General features: G+C 43.1%; 1 protein-coding gene across 5 annotated transcripts in view; it reads right to left on the bottom strand.

The window, feature by feature from the left end:
* The window catches only part of stx1a (syntaxin 1A (brain)), a 51,697-nt gene that overhangs the window by 16,014 nt on the left and 13,362 nt on the right, over positions 1–22,321 (bottom strand). For all 5 annotated transcript variants that reach the window (XR_008415644.1, XR_008415643.1, XM_053872128.1 and 2 more), the window contains exons 2-3: positions 19,786–19,863; positions 10,514–10,613 (exon numbers count right to left, since the gene is read on the bottom strand). Coding sequence is in view for 3 of the 5 variants with exons in the window: in XM_053872128.1 (XP_053728103.1) it covers positions 10,514–10,613; positions 19,786–19,863 (178 nt within the window). In the remaining 2 variants the exon portion in view is untranslated. The remainder of the gene's footprint in view (positions 1–10,513; positions 10,614–19,785; positions 19,864–22,321) is intronic.

Here is a 22,321-nt window from a genome sequence, read left to right as displayed (position 1 = left end):
CAAACAGTGAGGGGACCTGAAACTGGAACTAGAAGAGAAATGAAGAATAAGAGTCAGCAAGGGGAAGTAGAAAAACAGAGGAGCTGTCGCACAAATTACCCCGGAGCATTAATTGCCATTTTTAGAAGCCTGCAAAGACAAAGCAATTCATCATCTTAATACGATTAGAGTCCCACGTTTTCATACGTTCAGATGGCATCAGCGGCAGTACTTTCACGGGCTTTAATAATTTGTTAACATGACTCTTGGATCATCAGAGTATCAACAGAAGAAGTGCAGAAAAGTCTGGGCCTCTTGCTACAAGCAGAAGAGATGAATAAGACTAGGTGTGCGACGGCTTCAGTTAAATTACCTTAGTTTATTTGTTTTTGTGTTTTCAGCTGCAGACGATTCCACTCACCACACTGTTGAACCTCATTTGAGATAGAGTTGCAAAGTGCATTTTCATCTTAAAACATAATGCAAGATAAACGCTGAGGGTGGATTGAAGTCCGACTTGGTCAAAACACACTTCAATAGGTGGAATAGTCACCTGCTGCGTAGCCGCCACAATGGAAAGCCATGAAACCAAATTGCTTTCTTCAAACAAAACATCAAACCTTCCTCCTCAAATAAAGTCCACATCGCTGCAATGCTGAGGCGACATTTGCAAAAAAATATATAGGCAGGCAGAAAGTGATGACGGGACAATTCTGAATAAAACATGGAGGTATGAATTTTAATGAGAGTTGGAGGATGATAAACAGAAACTGTTACAGCTAGAGCTGGAGTAGTGAACCAATTACAGTACATGAGGATCGGCAGAGCACAGCTAGCTTGTGATCTGCATAGCAGTCGTGTTTCCGTATCGTTGAGCATCGGACTGTGCTGCATACGGCCCGGCGGGATAAAGCTGTGGACACTCACACACAGAGACACATATTATTGTCGATATACATGACAATTCAGCTCCGGCTGCTTGCAGCAGATTGATAGACTCAATTAAAAATTTCACACCATGCTTCGTTTGTTACAGCAAGAGAAGTGTTCAGACACACTTGCCGTGTATCTACTTTTTTTTTTTTTGCAATCAATTTAACTTTTAATAAGATTTTACTTGGTTGCCAAAAAGTATATATAGATAGTTTTTAATAGTAATTTTATATTTGCTCACTCACTTCCCGTCACTGTTTGATCCGTATATATATATATATATATATATATATATATATATATATATATATATATATATTTTTTTTTTTTTTTTTTTCTGATTCACATTTCTGCACATTTTAACCGGATATTTATTTTGTCTTTTAACAAAAAAATTGAAAAATAATTTCAAGACAGCAGTTTGTATGGGCCTCAATTGGAGTCGTTCAGAGTGTTGGATGAAGATCAAGGGAGGTGAAGAGGAGAGTGCAGGCAAGGCAGAAAGGGAGGTGACAACTGTGATGCAAGAGTGACAGGATGGGTAAAAAGGAAAATGTTTGGAGACAAAGTTAAGGAAGACAAATGGTTTTATACGCGAAGAGAGGAGATAAAAAACGTTGGTGACCAGGGATTAAGATATGTTCAGGTGGAGAAGGCTGACATGCTCGGGCAACCACTGATGCTAAAAAAGAACATCCCGTATGATCCAAATTTCCATTCCATTTTTCCACACGAGTAGGGTCACAGAGAACCAGGGCTATATTTCAATCAATCAATGCAATACGATCTTTCAGCTGAACTGTTGCTCACTAAAGTGGCTACAACAACCCCCGCCCACATGGTTGCCATAGTAACGCGGCGCATGCCAAAAACAAGATTAGCCACACCGAATAAATCTATTAAAAACGTATTGTTTCCATTTCTGAGGTCCTCAGAAGCAGGCGTCCTCTTAACCAGCTGCTTTGACCCTAGAGGAAGCACGTTCGCTCGCCACCTTCTCCAGACATGAGTCAGCATTTACCTTTCACCACTGGCTGCATAATGCAGAGACTCAACCCTGCTGGTCATTCGACAACCAACTGCTTCTGGCCGCTTCTCGAAAACCCTCATCTTGAACTGTTCAGAGCTGTGGAAAACATTCATGCCATGGCGAGCATGAGCCTCACTGGTTCAGGTTTTTGCAGCGCAAGCGTTTTGTCTTCTACTTTTGCGAAGATCCTGCGGCGCATAAATGGAGGAGCCCATTAGGCACTGCAATATTATCCACACACAGATTAGGGAGGCTTTTTATGAAACAAACTTTTTACCGTGCTTTTGCTAAATGAGCTCAACAAAGTAATGATATTTGCATAGTTACACAATTACCTTCTTTGGGATTGAAGTGGATAAGATTAATGAAATATTGAAACGATTTTAAAGCAAAACACGTCTTGAAGGAATATGAAAGCAAGGAAACACTTGGAAACAAAGCAGAGTGAAGAAAAACTACATTAAAATGAGTCTCCTGCTTACATTTCAATAGAGACTGAAGGCAGCAACATCATTCGAAATGTGTAGTGAGATCCAAGGCATAATAAAGATGCAGATGAAGAGAGCTAAAAATGGATTTGAAAAACAACTTTAAACACTTTAAAGGCAGCTATTGACCACTTTTCAATGGTATTTCTTAGAGAAACAAAAATTCATACAGACACAAAGAGGTCTCCATAACCGGTTAGCAATGATGTCATAAAGTGGAGCCAAGCTTTGCTCCACCTTGTGAACGTTAAGCACTTGGATGAGATCTCCCCCTGTTGTCTACAAACAGAGGAGGCGCGATCTATTCACTCTCATTATTGGCTTTGGGAATGAGAGCAGACACTGATGAATAAGTAGAAGCACGCGGGGAGCAAATTAGAGGGCAAAACGGTGGAGTCAATTGAGCTGTGGCTTCACACTCCATCCCTCTCCCAGACACTCTCCAACGGAATCTTCAGGTCATGCTTGTCGCCATCATTAAGACTGTGTTGCTATGGCGATGTGTGCAGTCGGCCCTCTCACCAGCTTCAGATTGTTTCAAAGCGGCAGAACGAAGCGGGTGGGAAAGATGCACAGAGCGCAGGCAAGAGGAGAGAAATCATACAGTTTAATATGGTTACTTGTGAACAACTTATTTGGGGAATGTGGACGGAGTCTGTGCTCCTGTGTGGGATGACTGTCAACGCCACAGTCCCCCTTCCTCACTCTTGAGCTGGTCATTTTGTCACTCCGGACCCTCCATCTTTAATGGTCCGCTGACCTTTCCTCTCTGTGAATTTTCTTCTTTGCTCTTAAATCGCCACTGACTTTTTGGACTTCTGCCTCCGGCTCAATAAATGTATCTGTCCTTCCCCTGTCAACTTATGCTTCAAACCTTTGGAGCTTTATCCCTCCTCTGCTTAGCAATGGAAATAGTTTGTGTTGAATGAGCTGAAATCTGCTTTGGTGGGAGCTGCCCAGCTCATCACTGCTGCTGGACCTTGTCACATTTCACTTTTTCATTCTCTATATGTTGTGCTGTCTGAACCCTGCAGCTTATACGAAGATGCAGATTTTTACAGGCGAAAGAGCGTTATGCTGCCAAAATATTGAGCCTTATCACGTCAAACTGATGACATCACAGACCTTACAGCGCTCAAAATGCGCTGTTTTCACCCGCGTGTCTGCAGCTTCGCCCGCAGGGCCGATCTCCAGCAGCTGAGACCGGCTGTAGTGTCAGAACTTCGACCATGCGGGTGAAAACAGTACATTTTGAGCACTTAAATGTAAATAAAAGACTTGAGGGATTGATGACTCAAGTTCAGAACATTGCCCATTTTGTTTCATGAGTCAGTCGCCATGCTGGAGCCTGTTTTCAAACCTAGTTTAGAAGTGACTCTCATGTATGTCTAAGCCAAATGCACCACTAACCTTTCTACGGCGCAGACAGTACCACTGCACCGCTGCGGATTGCGCTGTGGAGGTATGAAAAACATCTGTCTTCTTCTTGCAATTTCAGGGTCTTAGATGAATTTGATAAAAAATCAACCTTCTTTCTAGTTGTTTTTGCACCGCCATTTTCTTTTGCCGACCAAATCTCGCCTCACATATCGCGAGTCAAGAGACTTGCATTTCATTGGCCAAAATTCACTGATGCAACGCTGCTGTTTGGCGGAATATCTTCAGAGAAGAGGGCACAGAGTGGAGAACCTCTGTGGGAAGTGGACTCACAGGTAGAGGAGCCACCTTCTGAAACAATCCTAGCAGCCCGACTCAGGTCGTGTTTGAGCTCCCTATCAACATATCTGCATCTTTTTTCCTCCAAATATGACTATACTAACATGGCAACAACTCAATAATAACTCTCACTTGCACAAGACACACAACAGGTGTGAGCAAGAGTGGGAGCTCCTTCTGGACCACCGGGAGTGAGGAATCTTTAAATGATTCAGACGCTAACTCGGAACACCACCAACAACATGTCACATGCTCCAGCCAGCAGCTCCATGTCGATCCAACAGTTCGAGTTATCTCAAAAGCTTTAATCCGCTGCCTAACTAACTGAATCTTTAACTCCATTTTCCCGTAAATCACTTCCGCTTGCTTTTATCTGGTCTGTCACCATCTGTCTCCCACGCCGACAAGACGGATTCAATTACTATATCGACACAATGTGTGTGTCAGTTTGATGTCAGGGTGCTGTGACACTGGCGAGACACCAGCAACGATTCTTCTTCTCAGCTCTAACAGGGTCAACCGCTGCTTCTGCAATCTCTAACCTGCAGCCATTTATCTTTCCCTTCATCTCTGCCTGTCTTTGTCTTTCCCTGCTTGCCTCTCTGTAAATATATTACCAGTTCTGTGTGTGTTTGCGCCGCTTATTGACCGTCTAGAGTCCAGGTGTATTTAGGGGAGAGACAGAATCCGGGCTCATCACTCGCACACGTCTGCTGTGTTGTTGCACAAATACAGTGGAAATGCACAGCTGCTCATCTGGATATTTTTAATGTCAGAGCAGCTTCCACTGACCCACATGTCAAAAACAACCTAAATATTGAACCGCAGGCAGAATTGGTTTATTATATGTAGGCCAGAGAGCCTCCTGGGAAAATATGAAGTACAGTATGGTTCGTTCAGACAAGAATACATTCGCTCCATGCAAAGGAGGTTGAAGGACGAAGAACTGATCTCTAAAAAACATTTCTTTTGCCTCCCTGCCAATACTAGAGGGCCACCTATCAAGGGTGGACTATACTTCCTGATTTTGCATCTCATTTTCCAAGACCAAGAACCAGGACTGGTGTCCTGACGACAGCCATCAGTGCCCCTCTGAAATAGCTTGGAAGGAGAAAACTAGGGCTGTTTCACTCGCAATATCTGTATTAGTTTGTGGGGTTTAAAAATACCAGAATTGGGTTAGTCAAGTTCTGGTTTTTGTTCCTTCGCAACACATCAGAAAATGACTTGTGAAAAAGCTGAAGCTTTTTAAGTCCCGTGGATAATTCTGTCAGTCAGATGAGCATCTTCCTGTTTCCTCCCACGGTCCAGACACTCATTGACAGTCAGCAAGGTGAGTGTGTGTGAGACTGGTGGGTCTGACTCGCTCTGCCCTGTGACGGACCGGAGACGTGCCCACTCTCGTCTTAACAGGCTCGGACAGGCTCCAACCCCCACGCCCCGCAGAAATAAGGAGAAGATAAAGAATGAATGAAAAATTGATGATGGCAGAATCAGGCTGATATTTAATGGCAACAATCTCTGCCTCAGGTACAACTGAGGAAGAGGAGAGGCATCGTGTTTAGCAATGTAAGAACATATTGATACGCTCAAATACCTTCCAAAAAAAAATCCATGATATTATATTATTTATTTTATGTCAACTCTGTCAATATTTAATACATAGATACTGGGATGTGCTTCTGCATTTGTGACATCTTCAATACTAACATTTTCTTTCTGTATGCTGGAGTCTTGTTGAACAAGGGGACAATTCATTCCACTGGTGGAGCGGGTCTAACTGGACTGACAATAAACCCCCTCTAAAATGATGGCTCTTATTACAATATATTGCTAAACTTAGGTATCGCAATATATCACCTGCCTGTCTATCTGTCGTATCGCAAGACACCGGCCAGTACACAGCCTGTTAGGGTCACATTGCAGTTGCAGTATATAGGAAGACGACCTACAAAGTGGGAAACATAAATCACAATCTTGATGGAGGTCTGCAAGCACTAGAATGCTTTCCTAGTCATTATCTTTGAGTTGAAACGTTTCTGAGATGCCTCCGTCCGAGATTCCCATCTGACTAGATGCTTTAATTATTTCTTCTCTGGTTCCTCCTCAAAGACTGAAAGGCGGAAGCCACTGAAGGAACAACAGATGGTTTGCTTATATGAATCAGCAAACTAAAGTGCATGTTTGAAACGAACAAAAATATTCCAAATACTTCTAAACAGACCGGAAACTTTACAGTTAACTGAGGAGTGCATGAGCAGGACAGAAGCGTGAGGCGAACAACAAACGCATGCAGCTGAAGGACTGAAGACAGACAAAGGAGCTTGAAGTTACACAACACTTACATTTGGTGGCAGGGCTTTGGCATACGGCAGCGTGAGTGTGGGAGAACTCTCAGCCAAAACTAACTCTGAAAATAGGAACACTCTCAGGCAGCAATTAAAACAAGCATCCCCGGAGCTGTGTGGAGGACTTTTTAAGAGTCAGGAAGGATTCCTGTTTAGACACTAAAAGCCGAGCGTGGTGCGACACACGAGGAGAGGAACGCTATCAAATATCCTCCAGGTACAAATCCACCAGAGGACACTGTGTATTGATACAGATGCCACAAAACGGCGGCGCATTTGTTCACTTTCTCCACGATTTTGTGTCCCTGCAAAAGAGATTTGATCCATCATGTCACTGTTTTTCTATTAACATTTGCTGATTTCCTGCAGTGGACTGAGCTTTTATTGATTTCTGTATTCAGCTTCAACAACAGCTGTCATTTGTTTTCTATGGGTCTATTATTTGGCAGTGTTGGGCATTTATTTACTCTGCGACCGCTCTTCACCCGCAGAGAATGCTGTAGAAAAGTTCAAGGCCCACAGGAAAATGACATCAGATCTTAACTACAAGCAACAACTGGAGAGGAACGGAGGCTGGATCGTCGGAGATAGAGATAGAAAGTTATGCTGTGAAATGTGTAAAAAAGAAAAACACATATATTCTATTCTCTGGCGACATTAGCATATGAGCGGCTGATGGTAATCAAGAAGTCATAAAACAGCACTCCAGGGATGAGAATGAAGAGACGAATATATGATCAGCCTCTATAGCAGAGAGAAAAGCGCGGACGTCTCCCAATTTACACAAACACTGGAGAGATTTGGTGAGTAATTTCACACTCGGGAGGCTTGAGTGCAAATCACGAGATAGTGGAGTGCGGCGCTAACTGTTGACAGCAGACAAGAGAAAACACAAAAAAACTATCTCTGTGTGTCGGAGAATGATTTCCCAATAACATTCCAGTCAGCGGTATGCATCAAACACTCAGGGGGTTTATTACCAGCACATCCACTAAAACACAGTTCCACTTCATTTCAGCCTCCGAGGGACCCCATCATCATTGACTTTTGACCTTCATAGGGAAATCTATAGCTAACAGCCGACATTGATCACAATAATGGGAGGAAGCACAGCAGAAGAAAACGGAAAGCAGAAGAGGAATAGAGCGATTGTTTCATCAAATACATGTATTCTGGGAATACATTAGTGAGCAAACCACAGTACACGACATCAGTGACACACCAGTCATTGTTATGAAAGTACCTCCGAACACCTACAAAAACATGTAAATATCTCAACGCTGCTTTTAAATAGTGGATGGGTTACAATACGGTATATAGGCGATTGTTCTGCGCGAGGATGTGCGTCACTATGTGTGTGTCTCAGCTCTGGAAGTGGGTTGGCATTAACCCTGTGGCCATCACTACGTTGACGTACATCAACTCTCCCCACACGGTGGGGGTGGGGCAGGGCAGGTGGGTGTTAACTGAGGAGATGTGTTTCTGCAACTGAGTGTGCTAGAACTAGAACAGACCTGGGCAAAGTGCGGCCCGGGGGCCAAATGCAGCCTTTGCCTGTGTTTTTTGCTGCCCTCATGGGATCAGGCTTAAACTATATATATAATCATGTTTCTGTTTTAGCCAGTACTAGTTCAACAGTAAAGACAAGACATTCACGACTAAATTCTTGTTTCTTCTTTTGGTTTGTCATTTTAGTATTTTCCTCAAAATTTGTTGAAAGAAAATCCAAAATATATTTTGAAATAAATTGCCATTTTATCTTTGATGTTTGGTCCATAGATTTATTACGATTTCTATTCAAATAAGATGCATGTAAATAAGTTTCATGGTGTAATTACACTTCTTTATATCCTTGCTTCAATTGAACCTTTCATGGTTCATTTTGTCCACGTTACTTAAGATTTTTTTTCTGTCACACGTCATAGTCATCGCCGTCTTTCTGGCCCTTTAGGATATTTAACTGCCCACCTCTGTGCTCCAACAGAGAGCAGCAGAAACACGGCAGCTATCTGATGTTCGGGCAGAGAGATGAACTATGGCCATTATTAATCGTCTGTATAATCATACACCATCTACCATATACACCAAATGTCACACAGAATTCACAAAATAAACCATAAGGAACCATTTGCGTCGCATGTGTGCAAGGAACTTTAGTATTAACCCCAAATTTTCTTCAGGTGAAATGCTACCTACACCATCAGGAAATGCAGCGAATGGGACTCATTTGAAAGCCTAATGTGTCAGCATCCAACCCATGGCTGACTCATGTCGATATTTGAAGAGTGAGAATGTGTTGGTCAGCAAAGCTTGTAGATTATAAGTCACAATATCAACATTCAGCGGCGATGATGTAGCTTCAAATCAGTAGTTTAGACCAAACTACATGGGACGCTTAACCTACGTGGCAGGCCAACTTTGGCGCTCGAGCCTGACGTTTGACACCGGCTACAGGCATAAGCTCGGACTGGAAGCATCACTGCTCTGTGGGCTGCTCTAATATTCTGTTTAAATCTATCCTAGGGAAGATTGTGCCAAACAAAATGATACAACTTTATTGATGAAGAGAAGTAAAGCAAGCACAACACCGATGTGTCATCGTTGATGCTTGTGTTTGGCAATAGACATATGTTTTTTCCAACCATAGACCGGAAGATAAAGCGGACTGAATAACCATAAATGAAATGTGTGGGAGAAACCTCATAAAATCTGTTTATAAAAGCAGTTCATTGCACTGCTTTCTATTGTATTCAGTTTATCTGTGACTTATAGGTGCATTTTCCTTGACCTTTGTTATTTCTCTGTCTGTGTTTTGGGGTTACAGGTGAGATTGACGGCATTTCCCTTCATCTCCCAGGATCATCCCCTGGACTCACCAGGTGGTGGGCCACTCCTGGATGGAAGCATGTGGAACAGCCAATTCCTCTTGATACAGAATGAATCCCTCCGCTTCCTCCGAGGCGTGACATCTTGTTGCAGCAACACGAGGGTCAGCAGAAAACTCCAGCCCAGCTTGCTCAACACTCGTGTGGATTTTACAGCGACAACTCAAACAATAATTCCAAACAGGCTCCCGTCATTAAGATGATTCGCCGGTGCCAGCGGCCGCACAGACGAACACAGTGACCTCTGCGTAATGAAGGACCCTGACATTTCCATCAGCCGCTGACTGATGTGCATTTATCACTCACAGACACACACGCACATATACGGATTGATTTTTGGTCACAAAGGGAACGAATGGTGGAAGAATTTGTATCGCAGCGTCGGTGGCTCAGTGTATCACACACACAGGCGAGAAAGGGCGCGTAGCAAATCAATGGCCGGCCGAGCAGGTGGGAAGTAAGAAGGGATCAGGTGCGGAACAAGAGCGGGGGGTGATACTGATATCAGTAGCATCTTTCTGGTGAGCGCAGGGGTCTTGATCAATACTCTGACATCAATGACAGAGGAGGAGGTGTGAGAAGGCCGAGGGAGTTTACAGCGAGAGTGCAACAATAGCAGCAAGCTTCCGAAGCCTTTTGGCTGCTGCTTTCCATTTCTTTCTTGCAATATTCATCACGGGAAAACAATTCCACAAAACAAACCAGGGCTCCTAAAGCTGGTCCTCAGAGAGCCGCGGTGGTGCAGGTTTATGTTCCGACCAATGAAGCACACACAGTTCGACCAATCAGGTGTCAGGTGAAACAAGCAACACCAGACTGACAATGGTCAGTGAGCCGGGTTGGAATAAAAACCTGCACCACCCTGGTTTGCTTACACAGGCATTAGACAATATTCGGCTCCAGAAATATATACCGGCCAGTTACTTTTTACAAATAATGACCTTATATTTATGTCTCCTAGAAATAAAACGTTTTAATAGATTCAATTCAATTCAATTCAATTGCCATCCTTGACAGTTTGTGCCAGTATCACATGACTATTTTGGAAGTTTAAATCCTGCTCCGTCGGATGAATGAATGCATCCTCGACTCAGAAAAGCATCACGTCCACAAAGACATGGGAAAAAGACTTACTCTCGTCAGGGTTAGGTGAGGCCAGGATGGCACTGTGCTTCCTCTTCACCTCCTCGACCTTCTCTGCCAACGCCTCGATAAAACCCCGGATCTCTTCCACCTGCAGAGAGACACACAGCGTTCAAACATGCACTTGCAATAGGACCCTGATTTTTTTTAAAAGTACATATCGAAACTATGGTTCATTCTGGATCATTTTCAACCTGAATGAGACTGAATGAGACGTCTGGAAGTGAAGCCAAATCCATCAAACTCACATCAGTCTGCAGCTGCTGTGAATAATTAACACAAACTGACCCGCTCACCTTATTCAAATGAATGCAAATATTTGATCTGACAGTGAAGATTCGAAATTAGCCACCAACATCTGTCCAGCCCGCAGACAGAGAATTAGCCGAGACAGTCGCTCCCCTTCACGCATCCAAGCTGTCTGGCTTCCAGAACTTTGTCTGAGCGCAAACATTTCTATCTACGCCACTTGATATTTCAAAAACGATCACGGTAAAATGTATGAATTTAAAAAATACATGCACAACAGACGCGAACCAGCAACCATGTGACACCCAGGCAGGTGCTTTCACTGCTATACTGCTGCAAAGTCATGTGACCAGCTGCTCAGCTGAGCCTTACAGCCTTACATGTTTGGAGGATGTGGCTCTATACAGCAACACAGCAAAACAATGTGGCTCTTAGCCTCTGACTAGATGGCCACCCCTGCTCCATCCACACCATCTACCCTCCCCCTCCCTGCACTCTCTTCTTCACCTCCAATAACTGATTTAGCTTCTTTGTGACAGCTAAAATGTATGAAAAGTAAAAACATAAACAGCGACGAAATGGATATTTGAAGCGGGACACCAGACGGCAGGGTCCGCTCTCAAATGAGCCCCAAAATCTTCAGTAACTCCTCAAAATAAGAGAGAAATATTGCAGAAATAAGGTCTTGAACATGAAGGTGCGGAGGCTGCTCTCTCATTGGCTTCCTCTGGTTTGACTGCAGGGCGTTCGTGGCGCTGCTCTGGATGAATCAAAGTTGGATATAGTTTCATCCAGTCTGCGTTCCCAGCTGTCGCATTTCACCCAGAAAATCACAGCTATTACTGAGGAAAGAGAAGAGCGCCGACGGAGAGCGCAGCGAGAACCGAGTGATCTCACTAACATGCGATGTCTGCCTTTAAAATCGCTTGACAGAAATGTGGATGGCTCCCTATTCCTTTCCTGGAGAGCATCAGCAGCAGCCGATCACAGTCCAACAGATCCCCTCCTGCTCCCTTATTACCAGCTGCGCTGATGGTGGAGCGACCAACATCTGGAACAGCAGCAGGTGACAGACCAGTTTGATCCTCCACCTGCTCTCACCACATCCTCACTCACTCTGTCTCATCTTCACTCCGTATATTCCAGAGCTTCCTCACTCACAGCCATTGTTCTGTAATTGTCTGTTTCATTAGCCGACGATTTTTATCTGGGTTTGAATAACAGCATAATTGGCTTAGAGCTCTCTGGACGCTGCAGAAGAAGATAAATTGTTTGTCAGAATAATCACACCATTAAGCCAAGAAAAAGAATCAGGATCGCGTGCGAATATCTGGAGGAAGAGCAGAAGGAGGCAGTAAGTGAGCAGAAGATGAAACCACTTTAAGTCGTCTCGGTTTGAGCCTCCGTGAGTCACCGTGCCACTCAACTCTCGTGAGGCATCACATTTTATTGGTGTGGGAGAAAACAATATCAGAGGGAGATGAACAAACGTGCCCTTTACAAATATTCCTCATGAAATCCCCATCAACTGGGACGTGTCTACATTCATGAGAAGAGAACAAAAGCTGTTTTTTCTGAAGGATTTGTTTCGTTTTTTTTGTCCTAATTAGAGGTACAGGGCCACAGAGAGACTCTCTTGCTTCGCCTCACTTCACCCTTGCATCATCAAAGAAATGAAGTTTGGGCTGCGGAAATATTTCCACTACGACGTATGAGCACAACATTCTTTTGAGCATCTGATACAATCATGTAACACAGGGCTGAAACACAAGAGTTTTCACACCGATATTGCTGCTAACGTACTGAAGTTCCTGCTACACGAGAAAAATGATCCCCTTTTAAAGATGAAATTTCACCTGATCAAGAAGTGGAAACAAGCGGATAACACGTAGCGCATCATCGAGGTGGACATGAACATTGTTCACGGAAAATCCAGAAAGAAACATCATAATGACTGAAGTCCGTTGCTTGCGGAACTCAAGTCGTGCATTCTGGCCGGACATGTGAAGAGATGGACCGCTGCTGATAGGAGAGAGATTTACTTCTCGTGATTAAAAACTAGAGTTGCTATTGTCAACAATTCAGTAAATAACAACTCTACCCCTACTGCTTGAATGGCTACGTTACGATTTTTTCATTTATTTATTTTTGGGTTGGGGGCACTCCGCCACAGTTTGAGAAAAATCTGTTTTTGGTTTGGTTTTTGGTTTATTGCATTTAATGTGGACCGGTAGTCAACTTTATTGCAGGGTACAATACTATGAAATAGTGAAGTGTGGTACTATGGTTTACTGTTAATGCATGGTGTCGAATAGTGCAGGGATTCTTAACCATAGGGCCGGGGCCCACGGTTGGGCCGCAAGTGCTTCCTTGAAGGCCACTAGAAGTTTTCTTGTTTTACACGTCTGGGCTGCGAGTCAGTTTGAATACATTAGCCACGTATGGTGGCAGTAGTGAGTCACTGAATTGACTTGACAGCTGCAAATCTGTGATAGTAAACAATGATGGAGAAGTTCCTGAAAAGAAAAAAATGATTAAGAAAGTGATGCCGCCGTTTACGTGTAAGTAGATTACATATGGTTGTTGATCACAAATGAAATCAAGAGTAATGAATCAGTTCTATTGAATGGGCCATTTGTTCTGGAAAACGGGGACCCTGAGATCACAAAGGTTAAGACCCCCTGCTATAGTGGACTGTATCATCTATGAAGCGTCACGTTGAGCAACTGTATGTAGAGTAGCATCACACACAGGATGCTACACTGCTACTGTTGTGTAGCATAGTAGTGCGTAAATTCAACTATGTAGATGGAATTGTTTAGTGTGGTGATATTTATTAAGCAGTAGACATTTCCCCAAAAGGGATCTGACTCATGAACGCCACCACTGTAAGGTCCAACTTTAGCCTGGTAAACACCAGCAGCAGGCTGAGCTGGCACACAGTGTGCTGAGCCTCAGTCGAGGACGACGTCACATTATAGATGCCCTACTCCTCCTCTGCTGTAGGTCATGTTTACGGTCAGAGTGAAGGACAATGACCCGCCATGCTTTAGTGTCCCTTCCCTCGAAGCTTCATTAATATGCCCAGTCAGGGTGAGAGGCTGATTACGCTTCTCCCCCTCGGTGCTCTCCATCCCTTCTTCTCACCTTCCATCCATCACTGCCACGCGTTATTACCCGTCTATTCTCTCGCTCTCATTTCAAAATCTTGTCTCACGGCTCGGCCTTTTTCTCTATTACTCAATCCACTTTTCTGGCTGGAGACAGATGTAACGGCCTGAAACTGTGGATAAAGAGGGAAATGTTTCAGCCGCGGTGATTGAAGCCGACAGAACGTCGGAGGCGATAGTGGAGGACGGAACAAGGATGAGAGGAGACGCATCGCAAATGCGGTTGTCCGGAGGAATACTGCACACAGCATGACTCATTACTATCACTATGGTCAGACGAAACTTTGAATCGGTGAGTGGATCCGAGTCAGTGGAATTTCATTTGCATCAAATTTCCTCAGAGGCTGCCCCAGCAGATCAGTCTTCTCTACCTTAAACTATCTCCTCCCGGGTCACACCTGTCTCCTTCATGCCCTTGTTTGCAGCATCAGCCGATGCACTATCAAACCCACGTCAGAACCTTCCCACATCACACTATGAACCTGAAGCAATGACGACGCAGACCGAGGGCTCCATGTTCGACCACAATTTACATCAAAAAACCTTTCACACAAAGTAGAGATGAGAGCAAGCAAATAAACAGGATGCAGTTCAACCAACAAAACCAGACTGAACAACACACTCATAAGTACTTTAGATTGATGGATTACTGGCTAACATGCTGCTAATACACACACATGAATAAGCAGTTTATTTATGACAGTACATGTACCCGAATCCAAAAAGTGGCCAAACTTTTATTCTTGAAGACAAAACAAACTTCCTGTTCCTGTTCACTGCAGGCACAAAACAGGACGTTAACGCTGTTTATTCCCATACAGATCAAAAGTGTCCATAAAGACATTCGTTCCTTGGTATTCGGTGGCTATCCAAGTTCATATTGCACATCTACAATGATAAATAAGGTAACACACAAGGTCAGAAAATAATGGTTCATGGTTCTTACAAAATCATGAATCTAACTTTCCGATAAATGAGCGTTGTGCACTGCCATGAGTCTAGATCTGTAGCGTATAGAATGTGACTGAAACAATCCATGGGATCTACTCACTTAGAGAGTCAACATTCTCTAATCGTTCATGGTATAATGCAAGAGTGTTCTGATCTCAGGGCCCACGTTTCCCTGAATAAATGGGCCCAGGGCCCATTCAATAGAACTGATTCATAACTCTGGATTTCATTTATGATCTATAACTATATTTAATCTACTTACACGTAAACAAAGCAAAACCTTGTGAAATGACATGAAGCCATGTGATAAAGATATTTGTCATTGAAAAGTCCAGCCAGCAGCAGAACCAGGTGCAAGTCATGTTGATCACATTTACTAAAGAAAAAAAAAAATACACTTGATGCAAACTGAATAAAATTCTGAATAAAATAAATATAATAAAACCATGTCTAAATATCATAAAATAAAATATATATTTTATTTAAACTCCAAAGAAGATATAAGTAAGGTGTAAATGAAAGTATTTAAGTATTTGATTACTTTTCAAAACTGCTTTAACAGGTGCTTTCATGAACAGTTTTTACTGTTGGGGCGACATCAGAACTTCTCCATAGTTGGTAACTATCACAGATTTGCAGCTGTCAAGTCAATTCAGTGACTCACTACTGCCACCACACGTGGCTATTGTATTAAAAGTGAGCATCTTGCAGCCTTCACGGCCCAGAGGTGTAAAACAAAAAACTTTTAGCGGCCCTCTAGGAGGCGTTCGCGGCCCAACCATGGGCCACGCCATATGGTTGAGAATCACTGGTCTAATATCATCATATCTTGCACCCTTAAGTCCGTGGCGCACCTCCATAATCTCAGCACACCATACGCATAAATGCTCAGTCTCAGCAGAAACCAGAAATATTCATATTCTATGATCATGTGATAAAATACAATGGCAACTCGCAACATGGCGGTGGACACAATTAATGGTGGTTTTATGGCAGAAGTGCCTCGAAGGAAACGTTCACAAAACTATCAGGCGGAAACCCTGAAGTACTTATTGGAACTAAAAATCATCATCATCGATATACAGAGCTACGATTAGATTCCAAAGGTGGATCAGGAGACATGACAATGTAAAGACTTCTCTCCCAGAACTTCAGCGTTTTGCTAGCAGGAGGGTCTTTCGCTACATTAATCCACCTCAGTCTGCTGTCAATGACTTCTAAAACGTATAAAATAAAAACGTATTGTCAACAATATTTAGATTATGATGGACTTGTCGTTCTAAAGGTAGGAAGCTGTTGTCTGTATTAGCTAGATAATCCTCGTCGTCTCTGATGAACACTGGTCACGACCATCTTGAATCACGGTTGTGGTGAAATCCTCCCCGAAAATCAGTCACCACCAGCGAGAGTCACAATCCTGGATTCCAGGTAATGACGTGACATTTCAGTCTCTATGAACTGGTGCTGAATGAAGGAATCTAAATGCTAATGTTGGGGGGCGGGGGAGGTAGTTAAACAGATGAGAGGCAGCCAGTTGCCTGGAGCAGCATGAAGGCATGAAAATGAACCAGAATAAAATCACTTCATCTGCTCCGGAGGTGCTCTGAAACAAGGACATTGTTCGGCAGCGGACCTGACAAACGTAACGCCACGATCAAGATGAGACATTTCTTTGTCAGACGGAATCACTGTCGAGGCATGAGGCTGCGAGCAAGAGCTCTGGAGAGTGGATTTCTCTACTACACTTGCGATCTTAATTCTATCAGACGCTTCAATATTTGAAAGTTGATCTGACAACCTCTGTATCGTCATCTCATCGAAGCGTGATCCCTCGCTTTGTGTCGGTTGGAGTCTCTAAACAAGTGGAGTCAAACTCAATCATCTAAGAGGCCAAAATGTTCAACACAGGCCGAGTCTCAGGCAAACACTGAGCAGCCTTTCAGTCGGAACTGAATGTGATGTCAGGCTCCTTCTCCACCGGCGCTTAGGGGTCAACATACCGAATGATCCTCCTTCACCTCCGACTTCCCCTCCAGAAAAGAAACACTCGGGTTCTGACTGTGAAGCACAGCTCTCCCACCATTCTTCAAAACTCTCTCCAGGCTGCAGTTTCAGGAGGAGAGCAAAGTGAGGGCTTCACTGAGGGCAAACGGTCCTCCTAACACGTGATATTGACATTCACTCGAAGTCATCTAGGTTTGGTCCACTGCTGGTGGGTCACTTTGACTTTTCCTGAGCAGCAAAAGAATGTTTTTATTTTACTTTAACTTCAAATAAACTGTTTGCATTGCTTCATATGTGAGGTTCAAGCAAGGTTAAACAGAGGCCACCAAGTATCGGGTTCTGCATAAACATTCTTGTGATGTGATGCGTATCCCGATACAGGAGTGGTGATACGATATATTGTGACACTGTATGTCCAGAAATACATTGTAATAATGTTAAGGGAGGAAATTAGATAATGCAGCGCAATATTACAAACATGAAAACAAGTTCAACAAACACATATGATCTGTATTTGAGAGCGCCAATATTTTCTTACACCCCTAATAAGGATGAATTGTTATTAAGTACGAATGATGATAATAATAACAAAGGAAAGACCGAACTCGGAGATTGTATAGGAGTGTAACGAAATATCGATACTCAATTGCGCGATATTGCAGCGATAAATGTATGGTCTTTTCACCTTTTACATACAGTTTGACAGTGTCTGGTCTCCAAATATATTTAAGCGAACTTGCTGACTTGGTGAGTTTCCAAAGCAGATACTGTAGACTTTCACAGAATTCTCATCTCTCTATCTGACATACTAAGCCCATTAAAATGTAGTCTTCTGACACGGAGCAGAAGCAGTTACAAAACCATGTCGGTGCCTGTTGACTCACTTTGTGCTGAGCTCAGTCTCGGAGTGGCTCCCACTGAAGCACTAAACAACCACACAGGTCTTTGATAGCAGCACCTGCAGCTCAGGCACAGATGACTCCTCCTCTCGCCGTATCAAAGTGCTCATCGTCGCAGCGTCTTCCGCGGCTCACAAACGCTGGTTCTCTGGCATCCAACCTCACACGACCCACTTCTGTGGCCACATTTGCAATTGTGATTTCGTTTCTCTCTTTCAACTTCAAAGTTTCAGCCTCTGCAGTCAGGTTGGCGCTCGCAGGTGGGTGAGCGGTGAAGGGACTCGCTCGAGGCAGCGAAACAAAACTGCGATGAAGACGATGTAAGGGATGTCACTGATGCCGTTAGATTAGATTAGATTAGATTAGATTAGATTAGATTAGACGTCCTTTACTAGTCCCACAGTGCAGCTGTGAGCAAAGAATCCATTCCAATTGAATGATGTAAATGATACTTTCGTCTCTTTCCTTTGTGAGTGTAGTCAATATGCGAGAAAATATTATTCATTCATTTTTGCAATATTTTCACTCCCTGTAAAAATAAAGTAAATTCTGCATTTGTATAAAAATGGGGGAGAAAATTTGAAAAAATAATAATTCCATTTAGAAAATTAAACTTTAATCTCCCTTTCGTGCATTTTAACTACAGGGACATTTATTATTATTATTATTATTATTATTATTATTTAAAAAAGGCAAAAGCCTATTTTTTTGTTTGTTTGTTTGTTTTTTGTCCAAATAAATTTGCCTCCTGTGGAAAAAAAAAATTCATAGCAAGCAAATTTATGTGGAAAAAAAAGGCAAGTAAGTGATAATAATAGTAATGGTAATGGTAATGGCAGTGAGAAAATTAAAAAATGCATTTAAAGGCAATAAGGTAAAGCAAAAAAAAAAAAAAGTCACTAACTACAGTAAGCAACAAAAATATGAGACAAAAGTTCTCTGATGAAGGCTTAAAAACAAGTATGTAAATATGATATAAACGACTGTATTATATATCTGCTGACAATCCTACAGTGAAACATACATTGGATTTTTTCACCAACCGTCGAGGCTCTCTGCCCTTCAGATAAGGAGGACAGCTACACATTAAAAAGTCATCATGGACACAAAGTTACTCACAGAGAAGCATGTCACAGAGTGAAGCGCAGCAGAGCTCCAGATGCCTGATGGTTCACCACAGGCCTCCGTTCCTCTTGGGAGACTATAACAACGGGTGCCACTCTAAAGTACCTCCTTACCATGCTGTCCCTCCAGCGTAGCGACGCAGTGCGCACAAGAAAACACACTTAAACGTGTATTCATGGATGCATTAAACGTGGACGGCCATGTGGAGGAAGAAGGAAGCAGCTGGAAGCCTCGGCTGATCATTTGTTTGTTTCTTCAAATGAACTGAGGTCATTTAATCCTGGGGCTCTTAACCTTTCTGATCTTGGGGCCCACCTTTTCCAGAACAACTGGGTCCGGGGCCCATTCATGGAATAGAAGTGATTCAATAACCACACATGTAGACAAACCAAAACCTTGTGAAATGACATGAAACCATGTGAACAACGTAAAGATATTTGCCATGGAAAAGTCCATCCAGCAGCAGAAGCAGGCGCAAGTCGTGTTCATCAAATGTACCAGAGGAAATAAGAAAGAAAAAAAATACACTTGATGCAAACTGTTGGGAAAATTGGAAAAACTGTACTTCATGAATAAAATTCAGAATAAAATAAATATTAAAAAACAACATGTAAATATTGTAAAATATTTTATTTTTCATAAATAAACTCTAAAGAAGATAAGTAAAGTGTAAATTAAAGTATCGCCATAAAATGTTCTAACTAAATAAACTGCTCCAACAGGTGAACTGTTGGGGACGCCATCACTTTCTTTATCATTTTTTCTCTTCAAGAACTTCTCCATAGTTGGTAACCATCACAAATTTGCAGCTGTCAGCAACGTGGAGCTAGACCAGCAGACTAAAGGAAGATCAGGATGATCGAACCTGCTCGAAGAACTCGTCCATGAAGCCTTTGTCCATCCCCACGGCGACTTCCTCCTCCTCCTCCGCCGTGCCTTTGCCCTGCACAACAGAGAACAGACAGGAAGTGACGCAGCTGACAGCACAGTGGATGAGCAATGCTGTTCCAATGAACAAGCCAAGGTTAAACGCGGCGCCGCCAACACCACACTCCACACTCCAGAGGCACTTCACTTGTAATTAGAAGCACAGGTCCACTGATTAGCCGCAGATTATTGAATTAACGTCGAGTCAAAGCCAAGGTCCCCACTATCCAGAGTTCACGCCCAAGTTCACTGGCTGTTCAGCCTCTTAATGAAGCTGCTGTGCGAGGGCCATCACCTCCCAACATGTTGGGAAAAATGAGGGTGAGTTGCTACGTTATATTCTGATTCATCTCAAGCTGACCGGGACAAAGAGGGGCCCCGGGGCCACAGGTGGCCCTTGGACAGTCAATATATGTGAAATCAGATTGGACGTATAGAAGTGACCATGAAGAAATATTTCTTCAAGTTTATGTTCCAGTTCATAATTTAGCAGTGTTTGGACTGAACTCATTCATTTTTTCAATAACTGAAAAAAATGAATATGTATTGTATTGCAATGTATTCGAAAAGAACACCACTAAAAATAGTTGTTTTTGAAGATGTTCATCTCTTTAATTATTAGTATTCGTAACACACAAAGTTCAGACCACCAAACCCAAGACCAAGACCAATGAGAGGTGCCAAACCAAGGCCAAGACCAAAGTGAATACAGAAGTACTGGTTTGTTCCATTGAAAGCGTGTCAGTTGTTGATTTTATTTATTTCTCTTTTGCAGTGGAAATAAATCTGTGTTGATATGACTAATAGACTTCTGTATTCTGTGTTTGGTTTGGTCTCAGTCTCACCTCTCACTGGTCATGGTCTGGACTCGTCCCGGTCTCAGTACAGCAGACTCAGTACTCTGTTGTGACTCAGGTTAGGCGATCTCGACTACATCTGTACCCTGCACCTGATCTTCCATTGTCCATTCCATCGTTGTTAGTGAAATATTTTTCCAAGTCTTCCCTTTCTTTTAAGACTTTATTTGACTCGCTCTAGTTTTAGGCTTGATGACCCCTCTCAGCAGTTTCACTATATAATGAAGCCCTTTGGTAATTGAGCTGCCAAGCCTGGACCCACAGTAAGGTAAAGCAGAACTGACTCCCAAAAACTAAAAGATACCAGACTATCTATATATAAGTACAAGTAGGTTTTCAACTGAACTAGTTTGTCCCTGGTCCCTGTGTGTGTGGTCATGACTGCATTCCTCCATATCCATATCCATTGCACAACTCACCGTTACGTACGGATCCATTTCAGCATGTTTCAAACAATGCCTAGAGATACGGACCACAGACCAGACACGGAGCAGTGGAAAAACCATGGGGAGCAGTGTCGCTGTTACTACCCGATACATGGCTCTAGTGAGACACGAAGAATTCTCCGTTCTCCAGTCGCTATATATTTGACCACCTCACTGACCACCGCCTCCTACAACTCTGCCTCCGGTTCATCTTCAGTGCAAGAGGTACAATACTTCTTCCACAGTCGCCATGTTTGTTTTGGAGTTTTTGACTTGACTCTGGGCTGCTCCCCCTGGTGGATATATAGTTGAACAGCAACAGACCGCATGGAAGCATGTGATCAATGAGGGAAGCAACGTCTGATAAGGACGGGCAAATTTTCATACGTCATGGGAGCATGACCCATGTCAAATGCTGCAACACGGGACATGGTCTCTTCATTTCTCCCGAAATGGCAACGAGATGTTCAGGACAGCGTTGTAGTCTTGCTTCATAAGAAGAGCGAGGCGGAGCAATGCCAACAAGTGACACTCACAGCCTGGAGGTTGCACCTCTGTTGCGTGTCTGAATAAACAAATTAGGAATTTCTTCACCTAAAATCGTGACAGTCTCCCACCACTATCAACTGGAGGATACAGAAGTCAACCACAAAATGAGTTCAAAATTGGATGCGCAGGGAAGGAATTTATGTAATCAAATAATGTCTTTGTGCTTGAAGGAGAAAAGGTGTCTTGTGTGTTACTGAGCAGCGTCGTGGTGGTGAGGGAGAGCAATTTATGACGCCGCGTTGACACCAAAGACGGCGATTGCTGGGCTAAATTTAGCATTGGAGAAAAGAAGGAGCAATTTTGCTTTTTCTTACTGCTAAACAAGACATTAACAGGCTGTTGATGAGATGTTGAATCTATTGTTTCCTGTTGAAAACCACAGAAAGATTGTGGACAAAAGAGCAAATGTAAACATGGAAACACGACACCAGAAGAGGGGATCTCACCTTCAGAAACTCACTTAGCGCTTGTCAAAACCTCTGTACAAGGGCGGTGTAACAGCCCACTCCCATTAAAGAAACATCTCCCTTAAAGCATTAGCTGCAATAAATATTTAAATGGCAACCGGAGTCATTTTTAGATATCATTTTTATGTCACGCTCCTGCGGACCTTTAGCTGCAGCTATCGTAAGAGATGGCATCA

Source organism: Synchiropus splendidus, chromosome 8, assembly GCF_027744825.2.
Source record: "Synchiropus splendidus isolate RoL2022-P1 chromosome 8, RoL_Sspl_1.0, whole genome shotgun sequence".
NCBI lineage: Eukaryota > Metazoa > Chordata > Actinopteri > Syngnathiformes > Callionymidae > Synchiropus > Synchiropus splendidus.
This window is presented reverse-complemented; position numbering and strand designations above follow the sequence as displayed.